The sequence below is a fragment of the Phalacrocorax carbo genome, chromosome 6 (genome assembly GCF_963921805.1).
Source record: "Phalacrocorax carbo chromosome 6, bPhaCar2.1, whole genome shotgun sequence".
Classification (NCBI taxonomy): Eukaryota; Metazoa; Chordata; class Aves; order Suliformes; family Phalacrocoracidae; genus Phalacrocorax; species Phalacrocorax carbo.
Window position 1 is genome coordinate 39,048,986 of NC_087518.1, and position 20,340 is coordinate 39,069,325.

Sequence of the window (20,340 nt, forward strand, 5' to 3'; positions counted from 1 at the left end):
GGTCCGCCGCCGCTTCCCCCACCGCGGGGAGCATCGCCCCGGCTGCCGGCGCGGCGCCCTGAGCGGCGGCGACGCCCGACCGCCGTCGTCCCTTTGTTGTGGCATCCGCCGGCGGGGCGGGCGGGCCGGGCCGGGCCGGGCCGCAGGGGCCGGCGGGGCGCGGTGTGGCGCGGCTCGGCTCGGTGCATGCCCGGGCCCGCGTCCCGGCACCGGGGTGGGCGCGGCGCGGTGAGGCGCGGCGGCGGGCGCGGGGTGTGCCCTGTCTCCGGGGCCGCTTCAAAGCTGCTGTGCGGCCCTGCCTGCTGCTGGTGCTGAGCTGACGTTCCAGACGTGCTCATTCAGGCTCGGCGCTGTGTAATTAAACAGTGCGGTTGTTTGGAACCCCTTCGCCAGCACAGGTGGATCTCGTGCGGAATCGCACGTGAAGAGGAAAAAGAGAAGAATTTGGAGCGAGAGCTTGGTTTGTTTTCTGGGTTTGTTTTTTTGTGTGTGTTTTGTAGTTTTGGTTTGTTTTTGGTTTTTGGGTTCGGGTTTTTTTCCCATCAAAATGCATCAACTCGTAGTCTCTGTAACTTGTTTGGGTTTTTTATTTTCTGCGTTCTATTGTCACTCTAATTGGAAGTATTGCATAATTTAATGTCACCTTTTTCGCATTCATGGTGCAGAATGCTCTGGGTGAAGCGTGTGCATGTTGCAACAGGGATTGATGAATGCAAAGAGCTCTGCCGGTCACCTCTAAAGCGTGGTGCGGTAAGGATTACTGTGGTGGCTCTAAAGCAACAGCTGATCTGAGCAGGGTGGAAAAATGGATTACCAGAGGGCGGGCCAGTGAAAAATCTATGTCAGGCAGAAAAGGCTAGTGTATAAGAGGACACGCTGTGTATTGGAGTAAAAAACGTTTCAGTCGTAGAGTTCAACTGTACCAAGTTTGGTGAAGGTTTTCTGTTAATGGCTTAATATGCTCAATATAGTTCATTTGACATAATGAATCGTGTAGTCTCTTAGGGTAAAATGGGTGTCAGTAAGTTGCGCTGTTGCGGGAATCGTAATAAAAAAATTGGCCTATAGACTTTTTTTTGGTAAATTCTTTTGATGTAGAATAACTGGAAGATGATTAAGGGCGCGTCAGAAATGGAGCCACTAGGTACTGACCAGGCCCTGAGTACCCCGTGGGGTCTGTGTGGGCAGGACTGCGGAGTGGCCTCTGGGCAGGCTCAAGAGTCATATGTGACTGTGGGATCGATTAAAAGGTGAAATAACTCTATGCAAAACAGCCAGCTTTTAAAATATGTATTACGTCTTCACACTTGGTTTTTCTGTGGCACCGCTCACCAAGATGCTGAGGCTATGGATATGCATTGCAGCTGTCACTGAAGTCAGCAAACCAAGACTTCTAATTAGGCATCACTTCTCCTTTTAAACATATCACCGCTCTCTCAGAATGACACTTAAGATTTGAACTATAATATTTCAATCTTGTATTTCCAAGTAGTTAGAGATTTTATATTCCTTGCCCAGTTCTGTGAATGCACGTTTTATGCTGTTGGCAGGTGATATTTCAGATGATAAATAACATAGGAATAATGCTTGGTTTAGAATGTCGCTATTTACTTGTTTTCTAGAACATTAAACCTTACTTTAACTTTCTGTCACATGAATTCATATGTGTTTTAAATTTCTAAGGGAGGCAGCTTAAAGAGGAAGACTATTTAGACACTATTTTCAGGCAATTCTACCTTAAACATTTTCCTGGTATAGTATATTTATATGCATGTGTGTGTGTATAAATATTTTTTTTTAAAGAATTGTTTTGTATGCTTACAACACTGTGAGAGGATTTTTCTTGTTGGTATGTTCTTAGAACACAACTAAAAACAGAATGAGAGTGAAACCTCTCTCTGGAAAATTCAGGAATAGGTAGTCTATGTTCCAAGGAGCTTGTTTGAAAGATACCTCATCCACTGAAGCTACAGAGAAAATATGTGTCAGGTTTGTGGCAAGAAGTTGGAGTTTTTTCTTGATGATGATTAGTTCTTTCTTTGATGATTAGGAAGAAAACAAATTTAAATACAGAACTAGGGGAAGATGATAAGGGGGAGTGGGCAGGAGAAAGAAGGAATGAGGACAGGTGTGGAAGAGTGCTACAACCTTTTTGTCTTACCCAGTCTTATCAGAACAGCAAAAACCTGGTTGGTAGAAGGCACCTGGAATGTTAAGCTCTAATACTCATTTACTTTCATTTATACCTCAGGCTAGCGCTGTGCTTCCATCATTCTTGAGTATTAGTGCTTGAGCTGATCAGATTGTGACGTTACATGCCATATGTGCTGGCAGAAAGCAATATAGTGGATTGGACCACAGATGCAGCTTGAGCTCTAATCTTGAGTTTCCCTGCTGTTCTTTGCTTTTTAATTGTTATTAGTTTTATTCATTTATACATACACGCACACACGTGCACACACCACTGAATGTCAGAAAAAAACAATACATTTCACGGGGGATGATATGTAAGCCTATGTATATTTATAATATCATGGTAGCATTACAGTGCTGCTTATTCTTTTGACAGCATAATGCTTATAAGAGAAGTCTGAGCTCATTAGCCTAAAAAAAATCAAATTAAAATCTTCTCTAGTAGGTTTACCGTTCTTTTCTAGTTATCTGTGTTGCTCTGACAGCAAATGCACACAAAATGTTTTCATTATATTGTTCATGTATGAGCTTATCGGTGTACCTCTACTCTTCTTCAGAAGTTCAGTACCCAAACTATGTTTGGATATTATATTTTTTTAACTGGACCCCAAAAGTGCTGTTACTAGTCCCACGTCAAATATGGAGGGTGCCAATCATCCCTTATTCTAATTTGTATGGGCAACATGAATAGAGCAAATGAAGTTAAGTGTTAGAATTGGCAAAGGCTTTATGTTCAGGACCAACCTGTTCTTTTAAAACTACAATGAAAAATGGAAGACAACTTCTTGCAGATGCTAGATTTTACTTAATGTAGCTGGACTCTTAAGCGAAGTACTGACTATTATGCTCATTTTCCCATCAATAGAATATATAAATAATTAATTTTAAGACAGTCTTGAAGCTATGTAGGGTGGTTTTCTCTTTAGACTTGAGTCCAGTAGATCCAGATGAAAAGAAAGCTGAATTTGGTGTTCCTGTCTTGAAAGAGAGTCTTAGTCTGAACTTTTTCTAGTAGTTTTCTGATGAGGAGTCTCAATATAGTGCTGCCTAAATTTTACTTTGTCTTTTGGCAAAGAAGGTAATTTAATTTATATAAAAACCACCAGTGCCATAAAGCATAATAAAATAGAAGTGCAAATGCATTAGGTGAGGTTGCGAGTTAAAATGTTAGTACTAACCTGCTGGTTACATTTGTGTTGATTTTTTTCCTTCAGTGTATAGGAGAAGGGCTGAGTTTCTCTGGGACCAAAAATCCATATCCAGTTGCCAAAACGGGAAGTTGAAACAGTGCCAAAACATAAGGAAAAAGCACCATTCTACAAGCCCTGGTTTTGGATTTTTGTGTCTACCTGCTTTCTTTCCTGCAGCAAAGCTTTCTGCAAGCCAGATTTAAATTTTTTTCCTTTGACTTTACTAGCCAAGAGTGGGTGTGTGGTCTCCTTCATGAGACCCATCAGAATACTTGGTGATTGGTGTCTTCTCTGACTAAAATCAGAATTAAACCCAGCCATTTTAAAAAATAAGTTAGGCCATTTTGTCTGGCACAATTAGGTCTCCGTTGTTCCAAAATAAACTATGCGGCTGTAATTGAATGCTTTCCTAGTCAAATATTCTGGCAAAAACTTACTTGGAAAAAAGTTGGTGTACAACTGTGAGGAAGACGGAAAACTTGGGGATTTAGACAATGTAGTACAAACCCCCCTTTTATTAGTGCCTGGTTTTTTTTGTAGCCCTTGAAGGTCATTAGCATTGGTTTATGATGATCAGTGAGAAATTTCACTGGAATATTTCTCTGCCGGGGTAAATAATTAATTTCATGTTTATGCTTAGTATCTTATTTGGATTAGTCAAACTTACCATATCTGTTCTTTGATTTCTTATTACCAGTTTCTGTGCACCTTTCATAATACAAGATAGATAACTAGCTTATGGACTCCAGTCTTCCAAGGCATCTGGAGGCTGCATCATCTCTTCAGCTTGTCTTGGGAGCTGCGTTACACGCCTTTCAGCGTCACAGTTGCTAGATTTCTGCATAAGTAAATGGATGTGTGAGGGGATTAAGAAGTATTTTTATCTCCCTTTTTGAATTAAAAGGGGGAACAGCTGGGGTAACTATACCCTATTGCTGTGGACATCGTGCTCTCTATGGTCATCTCCCTTTACTAATTTTTCTGATCACTGTTGTTTCACTGTCTCTCCTTGTTCCTGGGGATATTGCCTCCTGTTGATGGTTCATCTCTAACACTGACTGCTTCTCTGTTCTTTGGTGCTCTTTCATGATCAATGTAATTCATGTTAAGACTTTGCTACTGCCAGAAAGCAAAGCTCTGTCAGTTCCTTGTGTCAGCATTAGTGCCCTCGTGTCCATGGAGTGAGTAAATGTTTAACTTGTGCCTGGATCAGAGGAGTGGCCTGGCTTAACCATACAGCTCTGTTGTGGCTGCCATAAAGTGGCTGGGGGCATGTGGCTGAGTGCAGAGGCGAGAAGGGCCACCCCTTTCTGCAGTAACATGGGCTTAAACTGAGCTTTTCCTGATGTGAGATGGCACTCTTGTAGCCACTAGTTTTTTGGGATTTTTTTTTTAAGAGTTCCCAATGAGATGATGCTATGGGGCTTGGCTGTGTCATAGGGTTTCTTCCCACGTCCCCAGATAGTTTTCAGCCAACCAGCTTGGGAGCTACAGCAGTCTATGGTTTAAAAAAAAATTAAATGGTTTGTACTTTAAGTCAAGACTTAAGGAACTATGCAAGACTTAGCCAGAAGCAGAACATGCTACAACTCTCATATCCTTGGAGGAATTGTAGTGCAAAGGAGCTTGGATGTTGTATCCATGGGAGCTTTAAACAAGCTGACTGCTGGCAGCCAGGGCCTTGGCCTGTCACTGCCCCAGCTGTATCTTCCTGCTTTTCCTTTCTGCTGGCTGGAGAGCTCATCAGGCCACTGAGCCGCTTCAATATATGAACTGCTGGAAAAGCTAACTCAGTGACAAAAGTGGGGAGTGCTAAGGAAGGGCTAGGAACACGCAGCTGTAGGCAGGTGAATGAATGGGACTCTGGCAGTCAGCAGTCAAACTGGCTTAGGCCACCTTGGGTTTGCAGCTTTAGATTCTTCATAAAGCATATAAACAGATATAGGTGTCCTTACGAAGGAACCATGAAAAGCATATAAGCCAAGGCTACTTTGAAAATGGTGTAGGGAAAGACTGCTTTTTTACTGTGCTGTGCCCTTTGTATGTGTTAGAAACATTGAAATTTATAAGATCTCTAGATGATGACATAGTAACTGGTGAATTTTTATGCTCTTTGAACTTCACTGTTTGCATTTCAGAAAGGAAAATTTTACCTATTGCATACTTGGTAAGCACAATATTTTCACACTGCAGGAGGATTGATTTCTTGGTAAATTTGTTTATCTGGGCCCCTATATATGCTTAGGACAAATGAAAAAGATGCAGATCCATTCTTAGGTCTTAATTACGGCTTTATAATCAATCTCTTAAAATCAATTTCCTAATCTTGTCTATTTAATTTTTGTAATGTTACAATATTCTGATTTGTAAAACTGTATTTTTAGTTTTTTTTTCAGTAGCCAACGTTTATTAAGCAAGCGTAAAATAAGATATTGATTATAGCTAAAAATCTCTTTTCTTTTCCCTTTTAGGCTGCCATCATGACAGCTGAAGAAACAGTGAATGTTAAAGAAGCTGAAATAATTAAGCTAATACTAGATTTTCTGAACTCAAGGAAACTTCATATTAGCATGCTGGCACTTGAGAAAGAAAGTGGGGTCATTAATGGTCTGTTTTCAGATGACATGCTTTTTCTAAGGTAGGGCTTCTTTTTCTGGTGCTTAAATACTGCATCTATGAAAAGATACAGTTGGGCTATGATTATGTGGGCAGCCCTGTGCCACTGAACAGGAGGTCTTATGCCCTCATCCTATTCTGATTCTTCCTGATCTCATTTCTGTGGTCCAGCTCTGAAGTTAATGACCTCTTTCTATAAGCTACTTGAAGTAACTGTTGATGATGCCTAGTCATAGGTTTAGAATTAGATTTTTTGTTTGCTTGTTCATTCATTTTAACTTGGTTATTTTTCTGGTGTGCTATTGAATTGAAGTGGATAGCACCACTGTTAGCACAGGGTAAGTCAGGGAAAGCATATGAGCAGGAATAGAGTGGGGGAGCAAGATCTCCTGTTGGCAGCAGTGATCTGTTGTTATCTGCTTACCATGTCACATAGAACTGAATGTGAAGTTCAGTCACTTCTAAAATAAATAAAATATTTGATAAAATATTCTAGTGCTAAGATCTAGGATGATTGGAGTGGTTTCCAAAGCTTTTACCTCAAAATATTAACTGAATTTCAGAATAATACTTAGATATCTCTTAAAGTTAACAACATAAAAGGGGTCTCCGCTATCGTCAAGGTGTGAGAGCTGGTGTGATTTATAATGAATTATATTGCCCTCAAAATAATTAAAAGGAATCACTGTAGGTGCACACTAGATTTTTAGCGTTGCTGTTTTCTATTTAATGCCAAAGGTACTTAACAACTTCATAGAAGCACGAGAAAATAACTTATCCAGCTGTTCTTGAAGCACTAATTTTATCAAGGAACAAGACTCCTGACCTGGCTTCCCTTTTGTTTAAAATTATGGATATCGTAATAAAATGAAAGAAGAATTAGAGAAAGATTGAAGTTAATCAGATTTGGTTTTGTCATTTTTAGCTTAGTTCGAGTATACCTCTAATGAGAAACTCACCCCTTTGTTGTAGAACTGGGCCTTTTATAGAGAACTCTGTGTGTGATAAGAGGGCATGAAGAAATAGAACTAATCCACCTGTGCAGTCTAGCCCACTGGTCTTGGAGTTCTTGTGCTGACATAGTTCCTGCCAAGCTGTTCCTCCTGGGTTCTTAATAACGGGAGTTGTGTGTTGGTTCGCTCCCACCCCACCCCCCACCCCCCTGCCCTGTATAAATACTGCTGGGCCTATTTTATAAAGCAAAACTCATTTTAAAGTTCGCTTTCACTTTCATTCTTCAGGATGTATTCATTTTTTCAATATATTTATTCTTACTCTTCAAGTAAGATTTTTTTTTTTAAATAAGAATTACAGATAAAGCAGGAGACACGGGACCATTTTGTCCTTTTAATGTGCCTTTAAAAGTAATTAATATTTGTCCTTCTTGTATGCAGTTATTTTTTTTAAATATTGAGAAAAGGATTGGATTTTGCTCTTATTATTAGTCACATCAGACAGTCATCTTGGCATCTGTGCAGAGCATTAACTTTTCAAAGCAGGCTGATCCCCTGTTGTGTATTTAAATGACTGTTGTGGTGTTAAATATGCTGCTTGCTTAGAAAGGATGTTCTTGTCCAGTGAAATTAAAGGAGTGACTCTTTCTTTTACTAGGCAGTTGATTCTTGATGGTCAGTGGGATGAGGTTCTTCAATTTATTCAGCCTCTTGAATGTATGGAAAAATTCGACAAGAAAAGGTAAAATAGACTGTATGTTGGAGTTTGATATTTTGAGTTGTGGAAAATGCAGAGATTTCTAAGTATTGTGTATGAAAGAAGTAGTCCTAAATATTTTACCTTAGTTTGTTTTTTCTAACGTGTATGCAGTTCCTAGAGTGTGTGCATGTCTGTTTTTTTTTAAAACTATGAAAAATATGTGCACACAATGTGTAGTGAGTTTTCATTTACTGTACACTTTAGGAATATGATGCATGTTTTTATATTTGGCTGCTCTGTCATTTATGTTGAAGAAATGAGTATGATTGCTATACTTTTTTCTTATTAGCCTTCTAATATTTAAATGTAATATTTCTGAAAGCAATGATGAAAAAAGACATTTCCTGTTAAAATACAATTTTGTAGTTACCAATTTGTTCAAATTTGCGATCAGAGTTCCTTGTCATGGCAATTTCTATGCCTAACTCAAAAACAGCTGTAAAATACCCTGCTTGTCTCTAAAAGAATGTTTAGCTACTGGGTCAAGATATATAGTATTTCACTTATCACTTGCAGATTTCGTTACATTATAATGAAGCAGAAGTTCTTGGAAGCCTTATGTGTAAACAATGCAATGTCAGCAGAAGATGAGCCTCAGCATGTAAGAATTGTCTCTGTTTCGGGAATAATTGTTGTCAGGAAGCCTCTTGAGATATTCTGATTAAAGGCAGAGCAGAAGCTCCTAGCACCGAATATATGAATTCCGCTATTACCAAATGGTTTCATAAACAATGGAAACAATAATTGATAATCCTTCGGAAATTAATGTGGCTCCCAGGTCTCAAATAGAATTATGTATACAAGGGTTGCTTGAAACTTAGCAGCGTAGATCAGTGGCCATATGCTATTTTTGTGGTCCTGATCTTGAGATTTCCTTTATGCCATGATGCTGAAGTACAGGGCTCCTTTTTTCAAGAGAGTTCTGAAGCGAGCCTCAGAATCACAGAAATTTATTGTCATAATCAGGACCAGGTGAGAGATTCTGATTTGAATTAATGTTAAACTTCATTTCTGTTGCTTTTAGAGAGAAAGGACACACTTGTTTCTTTGGAGGGAACAGACATGTTCACAAAGGACCAATTCAGTTAAATGTGCAAACAGCAGGAGTTGTGATCTTGTCTTTTTCCATATTGAAAAACCTGACAAAGAAGGTGTGCAGATTGTGAAATCAAGTATAGTTTTTCATTTATGTTGATAATACAGGAATACCAAATTTCTAACAAAAATGTTAAGTTAAAAATGAAGAATGCCAGTGGCTTTAAGACAATTTATTTAATTTTCCAAACTGAATTGATTTTAATTCTCTGTCCCATTATGCATACATTGTACTGCAGGGTCTTCTCTTGACAGTGTAGAGAAAGCTAAAAGTAAGTCTTTATTTATAGTTGTAAAGGACAGGTGAACTATTCCTCTACCCACTCAATCTGTATACTGTTACTAAATAGCAGTAGAGAAAAAAAAAAATCACTTATGTCCTTTATTTTTTGTTTTGAATGTTTCCAAATGTGTTGGCATGTTGTGGATGAAAGGCTGCTGCACTGAGTAGATGCTAGGTATCATGGGTAAGTGGGGGGTTTATTTTCTAAATCTTTGTATCAAAAAATACCAAGTTACTTGTATTTAACATGCTTCTTGGCTTTTAGCTATCAACAAGCTTTGTACTAAAGCCCTATATTCATTTGTAGGGCTTATCTTCTGACAACTTCTTGAACTTTTTTTAAACAATGTTTGATTGAAGAACAGAAAATCTCAATGTAAAAGATAATTCAAAGTTGCTAATCACTGGAAACTAAAGAAATCTACAAGCCTTTTAAAACTTATGCCAATAGCTTTTGTCATAGATGTGAAAAAGGGAAAAAAAACTTCAGTTGGCTTTGAGAATGGAAGTAACCTTCTGTGTTACAGTAGAATTGTAGCCATTTAGCTACAGATTTAAAATTTTAAGCCTATCGAACCTGCAGTGACGTGAAAAAGTTTCATAGATCTGTAGAAAATGTGACTGAGGGTGACTTCAGGCAGTCAAAGCATCCAGAAATTTGACTCTGTTGTAACTACATTTGCATCAGCAATTTCAGACTATATTGTGTTCAGCTTTAATTAAAATATAAACAGTAATAGTAATAAAGGGATGATAGTGGAGAAAATCTGCTGCTGCTTGGTTTTCTTCTACTCACTGTTTTGTTGTAGAAATATATGTATTACAAACTACTGTGTTAATATTTCTGTAGCTGGAATTTACAATGCGAGAGGCTGTACAGTGCCTCCATGCGCTGGAAGAATATTGTCCCTCTAAGGAAGACTATAGTAAACTCTGCTTGCTACTGACACTGCCTCGCTTGACCAACCACGCAGAATTCAAGGACTGGAATCCCAGCACTGCACGGGTTCACTGCTTTGAAGAAGCCTGCGTCATGGTGGCAGAGTTTATTCCTGCCGATAGGAAACTGAGTGAGGCTGGCTTCAAAGCAAGTAACAATCGTTTATTTCAGCTTGTAATGAAGGGATTGCTTTATGAATGTTGTGTGGAGTTCTGTCAGAGTAAAGCAACAGGAGAAGAAATCACAGAAAGTGAAGTATTGCTGGGCATTGATCTCTTGTGTGGCAATGGCTGTGATGACTTGGACCTTAGCTTATTATCATGGCTGCAGAATCTGCCAGCTACTGTTTTTTCTTGTGCTTTTGAACAAAAGATGCTTAATATTCATGTTGATAAACTCCTCAAGCCTACAAAAGCTGCCTATGCTGATCTTTTGACACCTCTTATCAGCAAACTTTCTCCTTATCCATCATCCCCAATGAGACGGCCTCAGTCAGCAGATGCTTACATGACCCGCTCCTTAAACCCTGCCTTAGATGGGCTGTCGTGTGGATTAACAAATCACGATAAGCGAGTCACAGACCTTGGGACCAAAACTTCTCCAATGTCGCACTCCTTTGCTAATTTCCACTACCCAGGAGTACAGAATCTCAGCCGAAGTCTCATGCTTGAGAATACTGAGTGTCACAGCATTTTTGAAGAGTCACCTGAGCGGTAAGTAGCTTTTATTTTTACCTTGGCTTTATATTACTTGCACTTTATATTATTGGGTTCTTCCCTGTGTTGTAACTTTGAATATAATTGTACCATGGAAACATAATTTGATTGTTTAAATTATGTTGTAATTAAAACTCTGTATGCAAGGTGTTTCTTCCTCGTGCTTTTATGATCAAAGTAGATTTTCATATTTGGCCTTGAGCCTTACAGATTCAATATGGACTTTCTCTAAAGTTGAAGTCCTAGCACAGAGCACAAATAGTTCTGACTATGTAAGAGTCCAGCTAAGGTTTGTGTCAGTATTACCAAATTCGTTCATTCCAGGTAACTAAATGGAGACAGCGGAATAACTGTAACTCAATCTTCTTTCCCCATCCCATTCTGTCCTCAAGTGGGTTAAGTTTGATCCTCACAGTGTAGATGATGAAGTATACTTCAAAAACCTTATATGCAGAAATAGTCCCAATGAAGTCAGTGGAAATGACTGTATGCTGTCAGTAGCATTCCTCTATCACTGAAGTTGAATGACCGTTGTAATAGTTTAAATATTTACTTGTCATTTTAGAAATCAGATCTGAACAAGGTGGTGAATGTACTGTTTTTTATATTGGACTTGGAGATAGTTGGTTTACGATAGCAGTGAATGCTATTAATGACTTCTTTTAATGCAATGTACACTGCAAAACTGACTTCTCTTCTTCCTTAAGAACTAATGCCTGTATCAAAACTTTGTGCTTCTTACTTTCTGAAAGAAATGGTACTTCTCAGTTAAGAGCTTGTCATCGTGGTTTTAATTGGCCTTTATTTAAAGGGGCAGAACTGCTGAACAAAATAAAGGCCATGGTGGGTAACTAGCGCTGCAGTTGTGTGCACTGGCCAGCAGAGGACACTTCTAGAGCTGTGGTGTTCGATCCTGGCAGCAGATGGTGACATTGTCTATTAGTTTTGCCTTACAGCAATATTTTGTATCTTGTGATAAGATAAAGAGCAGCTGTAACTAAACTCAATAAAAAGGAAACAAACACCATCATACTCATGCCAGTTCACCAATAATAATGAAAACGTTTGCACTAATATATGTCTTAATACATTCTATTAATGCTTATCTTGAAAGGAGCTGTTTCATTTGATTGTAAATAATCCACTTTAAATCTTTGGTTTTACCAGCCTCTTCACAACTGGAGTTTTTGTGGATAGGTAAAGTCTTACAGAAGTATATCTTGAGTTCCGTTTTTAAAAACTAATTGTGAATTCCCTAGTTGTACTCATCTGTATGCACAAATGTTAACATCGGTGTGTGTAGCCCAGTGACCAATGTTAAAACTGATTCCTGAAAGTTTTTTGTTTACTTTTTCAGTTTTAGTGTACTGGAATAATTGTGCACAAATAGTTATCTTGTGGGCTAAATAAAGTGATAAATTGCTGCAGTTTTTCTTTGTGTAGGTGTTTGCATGTTATGTTAAGTGAAGTTAATAGATCTTAACGTGTTTTTTCAATTAATTAATACATCTCCTGAAGGTTAGAATTAGGTTAAGGGGCCAAACCCATAGTTTTCAAGAAGGCATTACATTTTTTTCAGAAAAACTCCAACTTCAGATTACGTCCAGTGTAAATGGCAATATTTGCAAGGGTGGAAGCTGGGAAGCTGACCTTTAGGTAAACCTGGCCCTTACTTCCTCTTGCACATGACAAAAATATGGTATTTCTTTTATAAGTCATATTCAGCAAGCAACTACTTGTATTATTAGTTAGTCAGCAAGTTATGTTTGTTACCATACCCAAAATGTTCAAATTAACTTGTTAGAGCTTTGCTCCAACTCACTGAGTGAAGAGGACTTTAAGCTGACAAAACTGAAGATGGGAATCCAAGGCTTTTAACGTGTTCTGCACATTTACTGATTGCTAAGGCATTTTGGAAAGAGTTCTGTTACATGATATGAGAATAGCAAAACTGATATAAGCATTTTCCTGTGTAGCATTTCCAGGAGCGCTCAAGCTGATGGATACTAAGTATAGTTTAAATTTAGGTTGATAGTGGTAATGATACTAATATGTTATAGAAGACATTAGTCACATGGTATATCTGATACGTTCTATGCACATAATTGCTTTCAAAACAGGAGATATTCAATAACTTGCTAGTTAAAGGGTATATGATTCAAGTGTAGGGACAGAAAACATGGAATTTGGATATCTCATGGTGCTAGGGCATTTTGGAAAATGTGAGGACAAAGCACAGTGACTGTATGTGCTTTTTGTTGTTTGGGGGTTTTGTTTTGTTTAGTGTAACCCATTGCAAGTGGTATTTTTTTCCTAAGCAATATCTTCAGTTTTATGTGACTTAAGAAGTTTGCATACTTCTGTTATGACATTTTACTCTAGAATGTTATCTTTCTCTACTTACCAGGGGATTTTCTGCTCTTAATTTTTCTCAATTAAGCTTCTCTTCTCTTCCATGTTGCTGCAAGAAGTGATACTCCAGTGGAGCCACAGCATCCCATCAGCAGTGAGACTTTGTGCCAGAGTTCTGTTCCAGAAAATGAACCAGTTAATGGAGCACAGAGTCAGGGATCAGCCAAACAAGAGAAAAATGAGGTAGTGGTTGGTGGTTTGAAAATAATGAGGCCCTTTGAGCTGTGTTTTGATTACTTCATAATGATTTGCCTTTGTGTTGAGAACTTCATGCGTGACAGTAGGTTGCTCTGAATCTTGTTTTTACTATAGTGACAATACCATGTTGCACTGTATAAGAAACTTTTTTTTTTATTGTATAAGCTTGCTGTCATTTGAGTCTGTAATGCAGCTGATTAGTGTGCCTTCTCACATCAGCAGTGTTGCTAGATTGTTGTGTGTATCTAAAAAAAAACCAAAACCAACCAACCAAAAAAAAAAAAACCCACCAAAAAAACCCCCAACACCTTTGCAATACTCAAAGCCAGAAGTGTTAGATGAAACAATGCTTAAGAATCCTCTTAGTGTTTTAGTGAGGAATCTGACATGTAGCCTGCAATTTTTGGTGTTAACACCAAGTTTCATATAGGTCATCTTACCTAATTTTGTCTGGGGCACAGAGAAATTAAAATTGGATAATTCCCTGGTAAATGTCTCCTTGCTATTGAGATTCAGAATTCAATAGCATAACTGTTTTTTGGCTTCATCTTTGAAGGCTTCTGTCTTGCCTAACCTGTTTTTTTCCCTTTTTTCTCCTTAACATCAATATGGGGAAAGTGAAATAATAGTTTCAATAAACTATTTCAAACAGTGAAAACGGTTACCAATTCTATTCCCTTTCCACAATTTTAAATATCTGCCTCTTAATTCAGTAATGATGAATAACATCGAGTATGCAGTCTTTTTGCAGGCTTCAGTTTGATTTTTATGAAGTAAACTTTGTATTGGCTTATGACATCTGTATGGTACTGAAAACCAGTCTACTCTTGTGTCACGGTTTTAGATGGGATAGAGTTAATTTTCTTCACTGTAGCCTGTGTAGTGCTGTGTTTTGGACTTAGTATGAGAATAATATTGATAACACACTGATGTTTTAGTTGTTCCTGGGTAGTGCTTGTACTAGCCAAGGACTTTTCTGGCTTCCCATGCTCTGCCAGGTGCACCGGAAGCCAGGAGGGAAGAGGGCACAGCCATGAGAGCTGACACAAACTGGCCAAGGGATATGCCATGTCATATGATGTCATGCCCAGTATGTGAACTGGGGGAGTTGGATGGGGGAAGCAGTGATCGTGGCTCGGGGACAGGCAGGGTCAGTTGGCGGGTGATGAGCGGTTGCATCATTTGGTGTTTGTTTGGTTTTTTCAGGTTGGTTTGGTTTTTTTCTTCCCCCTTCTCCCGAGGTTTCACCTCTCTCTCTTTCTCTCTCTGTTATTTTCCTTTTAATTATATTATTGTTATTGCTATTATTACTATTACTGTTTTAATTATTAAACTGTTCTTACCTCAAACCACAAGTTTTCTTTGGCCCTTCCTATTCTCTACCCCAGCCCACAGGAGTGGGGGCAGTGAGCGAGCAGCTGCATGGTGCTTAGTTGCTGATTGGGGCTAAACAACAACATTTTGACAGGGCTATATTCTTGTAGACTCTGGATACTTCAGTGAGGCAATGGGACCTACTGGAGGATTAACAAAGTCCTCCAAAGTTGATGGCTTCACTCACCTCAAGGACTTGCTGAGTAACTTATCTGCTGCAACAATGCTGTGTGTGCACAGTGGGAAGAAGGGGAGGAGGAAAGAGCTTAGCTAGACGTATGACAGAGAAGTCTTCAAAAGGCAAAAAAACAGACACAGGACTTACAGGAAAGAGCAAAGACAGGAGACACCGTGCTTTAGGTGAAGATGTTAGCCAGACTATTATACACAAGTAGAAAAGAACATAGTACCCAATCCAATTTCACCTTGTTTTATTTTCCACATTGTAGTCATATATGCATATACCTGTGTGAGTAATGAATTCATTTAGGATTATTTTCATAGCTTTATTTTTGCATTGTTCCTGGAGCGGTTTAGTTAGAAGCCAGAGTTTATAAAATAGAGCATCTGAGCAACATATTGTAGGTTTAGGTGCTGGATTATCATTATTACCCAAACTAAAGTACCAAAGGATTGAATCCAATTGCAACAAACAGTATCAGTCATGGAAAGAAGTCTAGTCAAGAATATACCTGTTGCTTAGAAAGAGTATAGCCCAGTGACTGGAGAGTAGTTCACATATTTGAAATACAGAGAATCCTTTCTAGCCATCTGAAGATAACTTCAGTTTCTAAATTGCAAGTATTCGTCTCAGGTGAAGAACTTTTTACAAATGCAACAGAACTAGGAAATTCATTATAAATGAAAAAATTATTGTGGTAGGGAACAGAATTTTAGGGCAAGTGTTTTTATTTAGAAGAAATGCAAAGGCTCATAGTTACAAAGAAAGATCCTCTGCATGGATTGTCTGAACTAATGCAAAGTTATCAGGATGACGTTATACAACTTCAAAGCACTAGATGACAAGGATGCAACTATCGAAAACAAAAAAAAAAATCCACCAGTTTTTTTCCTACTAGTTTGGTAAATGTGCAGTTAAGGTTTTTTTCAGTGTTGATATTTTGGCCTTGGACTAAAGTTCTTTTGGTTTTCTGTGGGATTTTTTGTTTGTTCATTTTCTCTTGTTTTCAACGGTTTTATGATGGTATCATTTGGATCTAGTGGCACAGAGAGGAAATGAGGATCAGGGAATGCAGAAGGCAGGGGAGTCCTGAGGAGCTAGCAGTGTGGGGAGCTGAACATAGTAGATAAGAGACTATTAGAAAGGAAGCTCAAGTATTTGCGTTTGGTCCAGAAAGCAAGGAATTGTGAAGTTAGAACCAGGTACCAATTTCAAGAGTAGGGTGTAACACTTGGATAGACCCCTTCAAGGCTGGCTATTGGGAGAGGTAAATCTGCTCTGCAGACCAATGGCAGAGAAGTGTGGATGTGACGGAAAATACTAAATTTGTAGTGAAAGCATGACTTGGAATTTGGCATGTAGCTTATATTGTTTTCTGATTTTATTTTTAGTTTCCTAACCTATTTGTTCTGATGTTAAGTAATACTTTGGAAATCTTGTAGGAAAGGAGTAGTCTTCTGAATTAGGGCAGAACTACTTCAACAGCAAATAGTACAGGCTGGCAGCGATCTCCTTTTTTAATACATAAATTGTATCTGGTTTTAGAGAAGAAGGAAAGCTCTGCTCCTCAGAGGAGAATCTGCTGGCCTTTCAATGCTTGTATTGAAATAACGAACCAGAGTGTGAATATTTAGGTTAAATGCCACAATTAACTATTTAATTTTCATTAGTAATTCTCATTTCTTTTAAGCTTCGTGATTCAACAGAGCAGTTTCAGGAATATTACAGACAGAGACTACGTTACCAGCAGCACTTAGAACAGAAAGAGCAGCAACGACAGTTGTACCAGCAGATGTTGCTGGAAGGAGGTGTAAATCAAGAAGATGGAGCTGACCAGCAACAGAATCTGACTGAACAGTTTCTTAACAGGTTGGGGGGTTTTGTTGCTTCTCCCTCAACCCACTCCTGTCCCTCCTAAAGTTCTCATAATAATCTGTTTTGGTGGTCTTGTTTTTTCTTGTCATTTGTTATTAGATCTATCCAGAAGCTAGGAGAATTAAATATAGGTATGGACAGTCTTGGAAATGATGTACAAACACTTAGCCAGCAATGTAACGGGAGCAAAGGGAATGCATCTACCAATCCAGCAAGTAACTTTATATCACCGCCTTCAGATGCTAGTCAGAGGATAACAAGTGATAGCCAAAATATTAATACCAGCACTCCTCGAAAACGTGGATCAGCTAATCAGATACCCTTTCCTGAAGAATCACCTGTACAGGGGAATCAAACGTAAGTTAGCGAGTCTGTTCAGGACTAGAAATGTCCTTCCTCTAGCATTGTGGGAGTAGCTGTTCATATTTATTTTTAGTTACCAAGTTAATTTCTCACTGAATAGGGTTATTTAGCTCACGATCAGTGCTTTCTGTGTGTTTTTTATAGGGATTACAAAATCCTTTTTTTTTGACAGCACATTTGAGAAATAGTTGTTACTTGTTATGGTTTGTTTTATGCTTATTTTTAATTTTGGTCTTTTTAGTCCATCTTAAATGTATATTTCTTGTTTATTTTGTGTTCTAAGTTTCTGAAAGCTCTTTTATTAAATACAAGCTAGATGGAGAGAGAGGCAGGGCAGAGTAGGAATTGGTTTTCTTCTGTTAACTAAAGGTAGTCCGACCTGAAAGGGACAACCATTTTTCAGCGTATGTGAGTATATATGTTTATATGTATGTATGTTATGGAATGAAAACAGGTGTTTAACTTGCATTCACTTGTTCAATGACTGGAGTTATTGCAAAAACAGAACAGCAGCCTCATGTAAAGATTACAGTTTAATGATAAAAAATCAGACACGCATAACACTTGTCTGCATAAGTTATTCACTTCTGATTATGACCAAAACTGTAACTTTAGTCCAAAAATACTTACAAACAACTCTGTCCCTGCTCTTGTTTTTTGTATTTTGTTGTGAATTTAAACTCTTCACCAAATCAAAACAGTGTACCGGAACACGCTGTCACTCAGCCACAGTTGGAAGACTCTTCAGGGAGTTTAACTAGGACAAGAGGTGATGAGGTGAGTTTTCTTATTGTCCTTTATGATTTGTGTTTTCACAAGATGCAGTATTTAGTCCTGAGTATGTGACATCCTCTCATTGTTAATAGATATTTAGAATTAATTTTGGTTGATGCAGTACCTAGAGAATCACAGAATCACTGAGATTGGAAGGAACCTCTGGAGACCAAACCCATTGCTCAAAGAAGGGTCAACAAGAGCAGGCTGCCTGGGGCTGTTTCAGCTGGGTTTTGAGTATCTCCACAACCTCTGTGGACAGTCTGTTCCCGTGTCTAACTACCCTTATAGTGGTTTTAAAAAAAAAATAGTTTAAATGGAATTTCCTGTCTTTCAATTCTTTACTCCTCCTGTCAGGTATTTATACACAGTGATAAGATTTACACACACCACACACACCCACAAAGGCCGTCTGATCTCCTGGCCAAACAGTTCCAGCTCTCTCCGCTTCTCCTTGTACAACAGAGGTTCTAATGGAATGTCTTCTACAGCCGTTGTTTTGTGTTCTCCAGGTTGAAACTGTGATTGTTGGACTCCAGTCAGTATGGTCCAACTTCAGGGATGTAACTTTGCAATAAGTACATTCCACACTTTCTGCATCAGAGAAATAAAAATCAAAATTTTAGAATGGTGGTGATGAAGTCATCTGGAGGTTGATGTAATAAAGTTTAGCACAAATTTGTGTTGTCTACAGGGTGAAAAGCTGATTCTTATAGTTACGATTATATTTGTTTTATAAACTGTGTTTTATGAATTGCACTGTTTTCAGAAAAATGCAGCCTTGTTCCCCTTGCAAGTTTCACACAGATCAAATGTGTTTACACAGAAATAAACTGTAATATGCTTTTGAGATTGGCTGTTCAGAAGAACAAAAGCTATTGGAAGCCTGGAGGGAGAATGAGAGATGTTAATCTGATCTTACCTGTAAGAGTGAGTTGAAGAAAGGAACTTTTTGAAGTATGCCATTCTTTGACCCAGAGTAGACACTGTTACAAATGAGTAGTTTGAATAGTTTAGCCTGGTGCTGCTTCTTACGAATACTTTGGTACAATAGTTTTACGCTGTTAAGCAAAACAATCAGGTCCACTTTTAAACATCCAGTTTGACCTAATTTGACTGTTACCCTTTTACGCAGGATGACAAGTCCAAAAAGCAGTTCATTTGCATTAATACTCTAGAAGACACACAAGCTGTCAGAGCTGTAGCCTTTCATCCCAGTGGGAGTTTATATGCTGTTGGCTCCAACTCTAAAACTTTGAGAGTTTGTGCCTATCCAGAAGTAATTGACCCAAGGTAAGAAGGCTTGTATAATAATTTCTTTTTCTGTAGCATAGCACTTCTTTCTCCTGTAGCTACGGGCATCTGTACATTTCATACCTTTATTTTGTAGTTGTAAATAGTGCAGTGTTTTCCTTAGAAACCTGAACTGACAAACAAAAATAAGATCTGCCAAAGAACTTGCATATTTGTGGGCTACTTCTTGCTCTCTTCCATTACTGGCAAAATGCATTGCCACAGTACCACACCTGTCCTTATGAAAGTGTTGGCTTTGTCTCAGCAGGTGGGCTTTTCTGAGTTCACTGTGATGGCTTCTGCTTTTGATGTTCTAGCTGTAAATGTGGGAGAAAGCATGTGTCAGTTCCCAAGCCAGCAGAAGCTGGGCTTCATGAGATGCAGTTTCTGACAGGAGGGCAGACTTAACATTAGAGAAAACAGTATCTTTAACTTTTACAGCAAAAATTGCCAGAGCATGTCTGTTGGGCGGTTGTTACTGTAAACATTGTTTTCCTGATATTTTGGTTCCTTGACAGGAGAAGTGCTATTTGTGGTTTACTGTGTACCTAGTCTTCTCTGTTTTCACCTTTTTTATTTTTTAAATAGGAAGGGGGAAAACACTTTTTTACCTAGAAATAAAACCTGCCATCAAAATAACCATCTCCTTGTCTTTGCTCCAATTACATTATTTTCCTGGAGCAGGGGGGAGGTGCAGGGATCTAGGCTGTCACAATTGCAGGAGCTACAAATATGCACAGTGACTTCATCTGGGACACCTTCCCAGTTTCAGAGTTGTTCCAAAGTGTTCAAAAGTAATCTGATCTTTTTTTTCTTTTCCTCCTTAAATATCATGAGTAAGGTAGCCTTTGAAGTTTAGTTCCAAAATATTTATTGGCAATGTATGAAACAACACCCAGTGCAAGCCGACTTGCTGGGCTTGAAGCCCAGATGACCACCTCTTGATTGGTAAACAGTGTGCAAAACATTCTCAGTGGAATGAATGTCTCCTTATTGACGACTTTGCTCCCACACGACTTACTCTAAGCACTGGGAAAGGTTAGATGGACTCTGCAGCCTTAGTCTCTAGTTACAGCGCACAATCTGATGTGACAAGTGACATAGTGCATCTGGATATGAAAAGA

At 38.6% G+C, this 20,340-nt stretch overlaps 1 protein-coding gene across 9 annotated transcripts in view; it reads left to right on the forward strand.

Annotated features, from left to right (window-relative positions):
* The window catches only part of WDR47 (WD repeat domain 47), an 86,244-nt gene that overhangs the window by 329 nt on the left and 65,575 nt on the right, over positions 1–20,340 (forward strand). For 2 of the 9 annotated variants that reach the window (XR_010373416.1, XM_064454785.1), the window contains exons 2-10: positions 5,855–6,021; positions 7,611–7,694; positions 8,229–8,313; positions 9,941–10,743; positions 13,215–13,344; positions 16,602–16,780; positions 16,886–17,143; positions 17,851–17,926; positions 19,059–19,216. Coding sequence is in view for 8 of the 9 variants with exons in the window: in XM_064454785.1 (XP_064310855.1) it covers positions 5,864–6,021; positions 7,611–7,694; positions 8,229–8,313; positions 9,941–10,743; positions 13,215–13,344; positions 16,602–16,780; positions 16,886–17,143; positions 17,851–17,926; positions 19,059–19,216 (1,931 nt within the window). In the remaining variant the exon portion in view is untranslated. Of the gene's footprint in view, positions 1–5,854; positions 6,022–7,610; positions 7,695–8,228; positions 8,314–8,382; positions 8,864–8,917; positions 9,275–9,940; positions 10,744–13,214; positions 13,345–16,601; positions 16,781–16,885; positions 17,144–17,850; positions 17,927–19,058; positions 19,217–20,340 lie in introns of those variants that run through there. The other 7 variants (XM_064454786.1, XM_064454788.1, XM_064454789.1 and 4 more) reach the window with 7 other exon arrangements.